This window comes from Phyllostomus hastatus, unplaced genomic scaffold (assembly GCF_019186645.2).
Source record: "Phyllostomus hastatus isolate PE091 unplaced genomic scaffold, TTU_PhHast_1.1 phas_scaffold_46, whole genome shotgun sequence".
NCBI classification, from domain to species: domain Eukaryota; kingdom Metazoa; phylum Chordata; class Mammalia; order Chiroptera; family Phyllostomidae; genus Phyllostomus; species Phyllostomus hastatus.
Window position 1 is genome coordinate 43564195 of NW_025334032.1, and position 6441 is coordinate 43570635.

At 55.0% G+C, this 6441-nt stretch overlaps 1 protein-coding gene across 1 annotated transcript; it reads right to left on the reverse strand.

Moving 5' to 3' along the window:
* Positions 1-1419: 1419 nt before the first annotated feature.
* Positions 1420-2854, reverse strand: LOC123807444 (ubiquitin carboxyl-terminal hydrolase 17-like protein 6). The gene is given in 2 exon segments (XM_045821262.1): positions 1420-2682; positions 2684-2854. Coding segments are annotated over 2 exon segments (1434 nt in total).
* Positions 2855-6441: the final 3587 nt, after the last annotated feature.

A 6441-nucleotide genomic window follows, 5' to 3' on the forward strand; every position in this document is an offset into this window, starting at 1 on the left:
TGTCCCATCCTCTCTCTCAGCCTCTTCACCCCCAGTGCCCTTTATGCTATGCACTGGTTTTCCCCCAATTGGATCTATGCTCTCCTCACAGCTCATGGCTACATATGGATCTGCCCTGGGCTACAGGGAGGGTCACCTTCTCAGTAGTTACCCAGGTGCCTGCTCCACACCCAGGCCCAGGGGCCCCTGTCCTGCCCCTCCCCTCTACCCACCCCTCCCATTGGGTCAGGTCCCAGGCCGCCTTGGGATCCCAGCGCCCTCTTCCTTTCCTTCCCTCTAATTCCCAAACCTTCCCTTCTCTCTTCCTCTCATTTGCCCACTTCAAACACCTGACTCCTGCCCCAGGACCCTGCCTTCCCACCTCAGGTTACCTTCAGGACTTGGGCCCCACCTGCAGGTCCCCGCACTTTCCCTTCCTCTCAGTGAAGAACATCCCCCAAGTTGCCCGGACACACTTCAGAGCCTCACCCTCCACACACTTCCTTATCTGTGATCCTCCAGCAGCCTCAGGGCCCCTCCCAGGACCCCTCAGTCTCCAACCCCCACCCCAGGGAGCAGTCCCAGACCCACAGGACTTGAGAATTACTCAGGTCCAGCCTCCTCCCCCACCCTGAAAAGATTTGCAGAGGCTAGACCAGCAAAAGAAATAGAGCCTTTTAATACAGATTCCTTTAGAAAATGGCATCCTTCAAAATTGACAGAAAATTTCTAGTTTAGAAATTAACTGGAGATTAATGTAGTCCAGGCCTTTAAACCGTGAACCTGGAGCTTTCTTCACTCAGTCACCTCGCTGTCCCATTGGCTGATGAGCGGAGAAATTCTCAGCAATATCAGGAGGCAGTGCTGGAAAGTAGAAGAAATATGTATGACATGACTGTACATATCAATGTATGAACCAGGTCTTGAAATCTTCCATTGCAATGTCAACAGCAGTGGATTTGTGAGATCTCACAGTGATGGGAACACAAGAGATCTCCCCAGATCCCATTCAGTGACATCCCAAGGGGGAAACCAGGGTTCAAGCTGCTTCTCCCGTGAGTGGGGCAGTGGCTGAAGCTGCACTCCAGGGACGTCCTCATGGACTTGCACGCTGTACACCTGCCCTGCCTGGCAGTTCACCTTTCCGTGCTGACTGTCTATCACCCATTCTAGCAGCTGGCGCACGCCAGCGTGTTCACCTGTGCAAACCCAGCCACTGCCCACATCCACCCGCCCCCTGGTCCCCTTGCCACCACATGCAGAACACACCCCAACAGGTCAAATGCCCAATCCCTTAGAAAAACTGGAAAACTAAACTCAACTCCATCCCCCATGTCTTTCCAAACACTCTATTGATTCAACAAGTAACTACATTTATTGACAAGTATCCCACTTTGCAAGAATCACATATCCCAGGTCCCCCCCCCCACCAAGGACCCATCACACAGTGCTCATGGGACAGTCCTCAGAGCAGGTCATCAGTCCAAAGCCCTCAGACACACACCTGCATCCATAAGGCCGCGGTGACCACTGGAACACATGCCCAGAACGGGTCCCCTTCTTCCTCCTGTTCGCCCTGGCCTTCCCCTCAGCTGCACTGTCGAGCAGGTAGTTTTCCTGTCCAGGCAGATGCTTGGTCATGCCAGCCCTGTATCTGGGTGGGTGAATCATGACCCAGTTGGCTGGCACAGCCCATTCCACTTTCCTGAGGTTGTGCTCTGCCTTGGGTCGGGATAGCTCCTGGAACTGCCTCCACTCCTCTAACGAGGTGAATTGGACCGAAGTCTCTGGCACAGGACATTGTGACCCAGGACCTGTGACACTGGAGTGACTCTCAGTGGCCTGCTGGATGGGTTCCAGGTCTTTTTGCTCCATCTGCGGGCACCTCGGTTTACCGCTTACAGACACACTCTCGTGGCCTCCTTCCAGTTCGTTCTCCTGGACGTAAAAGAGGAGGTAGGCAGGTTGGCGCAGGGCAGTAGAAGTGGCACAGGCAGTCACCTCAGAGTCATTCGTTTTGAACCACTGGCCGTCTGCAGCTTTCACGTGACAGAAGTAATGCCCGCTGTGGCAGTCCCGTCCGGCGTGGACCAGCACAGCACACAGCTCGCACACCAGGGGCCCTGGGTTCTGCTGAGACAGGTACCGTTGCACATTGAGGCGCTCAGCATAGTGCACGACCTTCTCCATTTTGCTGCCTGTGAACGCCGAGAAACGTTTCAACGCCAGGATAAGGACCTTAGAGGCAGTGTGCAAAGTCAAGGTCTTGCTAGCAGGCACCTTCTTGAGGCAAACGCTGCACTCGTAGGAATTGTCGCCGTCCAGCTTTTCAGGTGTCACCAGCAGTTCCAAGGCTTGAGCCACAGTCTCAGCCCCCTGGATTTCCAGGGCAACGTCCAGGTACGGGTCCAGGGTGTCAGACATGCCCTGGCAGCAGAGACACTTGATCTGAGACCTCCAGTAGCCTCCGAATATCTGATGGACCAGGGTGGCGTCCGCGGGGGGCCTGGCCAGCTGCTCCGGCTCACGCCGACAGGCTTGCTGCATGGCGTCCATGGTGACCATGAGATACTCGTGGGCATCTTCCTGCTGCTGTCTGTGGAAGCCGCCAAACAGCTCCTTGGGGGGCTCGATCACGTCTCCAGGATGCAGGAGGGCCCGAGTCACGTGAGCTTGCATGGCACACAGGACACAGGGACGTCGGCTTCGGACAGGTCTCGGAGTGCCTCCCGGACCACAGGTAGCGGGCCAGGGGCGGGGTGTGTGTCAGGCACTGCAGGGCGGCATTGATGTAGCACGTGTTCCCCAGGTTCCGGAGCCCAGCTCCAACCCCGTAGGGTCCCTCTTCTGCGCAGAGCAGAGATGCAGCCTCCATGGCTCCGGAGACAGTTTTCAGCGGACGTGGCACCTGTGAGCTCCCGCTGCAGAGTGAAGCTTCTCTGGAAGAGCAGGTCTCCCAATGAAGGGCACCACTGGCGCCTCCGCCCTTTATGGGGGAGCCCAAGGTCTGCGGGCCAATCAGCTGCGGAGCCTTTAGGGTTGGGTTGGCCACTCCCTGGACATAAAGAGACTAAGGGATTCTAATTCTTACCTGTTATTCTTATCAGGCAAAGATTAGGAGATTAGAGCCCTAGACCTACAGGAGGCGGGGCTTGGAATTCGAAGGTGTAGACTGGAGTTTGCTGTCCTAAGGGGAGGATGTCCGGAGCTGCCAATGGCTGGAGGCCAGGGTTCTCCTTGAGAGCCTTCGGAGGGAACCTGGCCCGCCTGGCTCCTGGTGTGCACTGCCGGTGTCCGGACTGTACGGGGATAAATGTCTTTTAAGCCTCCTTGTTCCTGGGACCTAATGAAATCCATAAGATGTCCTAGTTAAGATGTCCTGTATGACATCTCTTTTTCAAAATGAGGTCTGCAACTGAAATCAGTTTTATTGTCGATTTCATCAGATTTTAGGTAAGAGGCAAATAACGTATACAAGTTTGAGCCATAAAGAAAAAACCCACCGTGAATCCCATGAACATATGGCATTCTGTGGAAATCTGGGTATCCGACACCTTGCTCCTGTCTACACACACACACACACACACACACACACACACACACTGTTTTACCTGAAGTATGAGACAGCACCCGTTGGCACCCAGTGAGCACCCTAGCACTACCGCAGTAAGCAGCTCCTGGCAGGATTCCTGCCCTGTGTTCCCCCTAGACAGCTCTGACCAGGTCTGTGTTCCACAGCCGATGAGCAGGGGGCTTCACAGACCTGGGGAAGCCTTGCCTAGACTGTGGGAGAACCAGAAACGTCACCAGCACCTGGATCAGGCTGGCGGGACCCCGTCCCCAGGGCTTGCAATGCAGCGTGAAGGTTTCTCGGGTGCATGAGGGCACAGTGAAGATGTAGAGAGGACCACAGGGGGCCTAGGACACTTCTGTTGCGCCACTCTTTATGGCCACCGGGGATCCAGGGCTTGGGGCTATGGCAGAAAATTGGAGGCAGTAAATCTTGAGTGATTAAGAGACTTTGGTTAGTTCTGCCCCCTGCACCCTACCAGGACAGAGAAACACAGTATTGTCCAGACTTACACCATCATCAGTGCTGCCCTGGTTCATGAACCTCACACATCAGAACAGCCAACTGAAGATGCTGTCTTTTGGGAAATTTGAATTCCCCATCGGACAGAAGAGCGGGCAGACTCAAATGCAAATTCACTGCATAAAAATGTTTTCTCCTCTGCTGGACTGAAACCGTAACCTCTGACGTGCTAATCTTGTATTTTCAATAAATAAGTTTTACCTCCATTTTCTATTGATAACCAGTTCCTAATACATGCCAAATGAATGTGTTTTTTAAGGGTTTCCATATTTTTAGACAGAGGGGAAATGAGGCAGGAAGAGAGGGAGAGAAACATCAATGTGTGGTTGCCCCTAACACTCTCCCAATGGGGATGTGCAATGCAACCCAGGCATGTGCACTGACTGGGAATTGAACTAGGGACCCTTTATCACAACCCATGCTCAATCCACTGAGCTACACCAGCCAGGGCCCATGTGTTGAAAATATGTCCAAACATGTCAGTGATGTCCGGGACCCGGGTTTCTATAAAGGCTCACACCCAGCTCCCACAAATCACACTTCTGGGTCCACTACTTTGGATATTGACACTTGGACTAACCATAAGCACTGAGAAGATGCCATTTGTCCTCCTCTCGGCTCAGATTACCGTGCGAATGAAGAAGTTTACCACCCTCCTTAAAGCCCCACTGTACCTAGTTGCTGGTGTCCCATTTCTGGGAGGAACAGTCCAAAGGCCAGAATGAAAGGAAACCCACCTGAATTTAGCAAGGCGCCTTGTCCGCCGGCAGCTTCCCAGAACCATTGGTGTTGGACGGGCTCCAGTGGGCGCGGTGCACCTGGCGGGAGCTGACAGGACACCGGGGAGGGTCCAGTTCTCCTTGGCTTTTCTGGCAGCTGCAAGTCTCCTCAGAACACGGACCTATCAATCACTTTAGCATTACCCCCTGGAAGAAGGCGGGAACCTCCATCACATTAGCGTAACATATGTTTGGGGGGAGGCAAGTCCCCTAGGGACTCACAGTCCTTTGAGCTTTTGGCTTTACCACACAGTGGGCCCCGGGAGACCCACGAGCTCCCTGCTAGGAAGCTGCACCTTCCCTACAAAAAACAAGCCCCTGGGGGGTGGGGTGCGGGCTGTCGGCTTCTGCGGGTCAGGTCCACTGCAGTGGACACAGTGAGATCGGAGGTCAAGGGGTGGGCTGAGTGAAGAGTGCAATAGCACCCACAGGGCCAAACCCCAAGGTCCCATGGCCTGCACCTGCTCCAGCCTGCTTGGGGTGTCATTCTCACCTGGGTGTCTGCCCCAGCCACCGTCCCTGCAGACCTTGCCTGTCCCCTGTCCCAGCCGGCGTCCTCAGGGTCTCTCTACTCGGCTGAGCAGGGAAATGCACCATGCAGGAGACCCGCGATTTGTCCTTTGGGACCCGCTGGTTTGCACCTTCCCCTGCCAATCCACTCCCTGATCCTGGGTAAATGGTCCCCAGATGGACATCGGGAGCGCCCTGTCCCTGCCTGTCACAATCTGTTCCCGAGGATGAAACAGGACTCACTGGCACCTACTCACTCGCCTGCTGCTCCCATTGGCTGGCAATTGGTCCTTCCCGCCATCTCCTGCACCGGCCACCCGGTCGTATGTAGGGTCAGGTGCTGGTATTGCGCCTATGAAGACACATTGAGGAAAGGGAACATGAATCCCTCCATCCGGACACTGTAAGTGTGTTCCCGTCACCACTCATCCAGCGGATGGGCCTAACGCTTATATATTACAATCTCTTTCACAATAGAAAGCAGACGACAGAATTCATTTTATAAAAAATGGTGAGCCTCTCAGCTGTGAAGTTTTCAGTGTAGTCGAGGACAATATAAATGGGTTTCACCCAGAAATGTACGCAGTAGAAGGGACGTATAGTTCAGACAGGATCCGGGTACCCGGACCTGGAGGAGTGATCTGGAGAGTAGACCAGCGCACCTGGTTCGCCGCACGGTGGCTCGCGGTGAGTCGAGTCCACGGCGGGGAAGCTCGCGGATACGCAGCCGCTGTGGGCAGGGTGCGCAGGCGCACCCCCTGCAGTAGCGGGAAATCCAAGCTGTTTGTTGGGGAGCCACCAGAGGAACTCGAAGGGCGGGGCCAGCATGCCGGCGCTTTGACCGGGGTCACCGGGGACGCAGACAAATCAATAGTATAGACAAGGTCAACCGGAACAGCACTGGAGGTCAAATACCTGCGGATGCCGACATACAGCCACCGCCCTGGGGTGGGAACTGTTGACAAGGGCGGACGCCCACCTGTGCGGGCCCCTACCTGGGAGCCCATAGTGGCCCGGGGGTGGAGGGCTGCTTTGGAGGGCGCCATGGTCTGGGGAATAAAAAGGAAAGTGCCTGAAAGG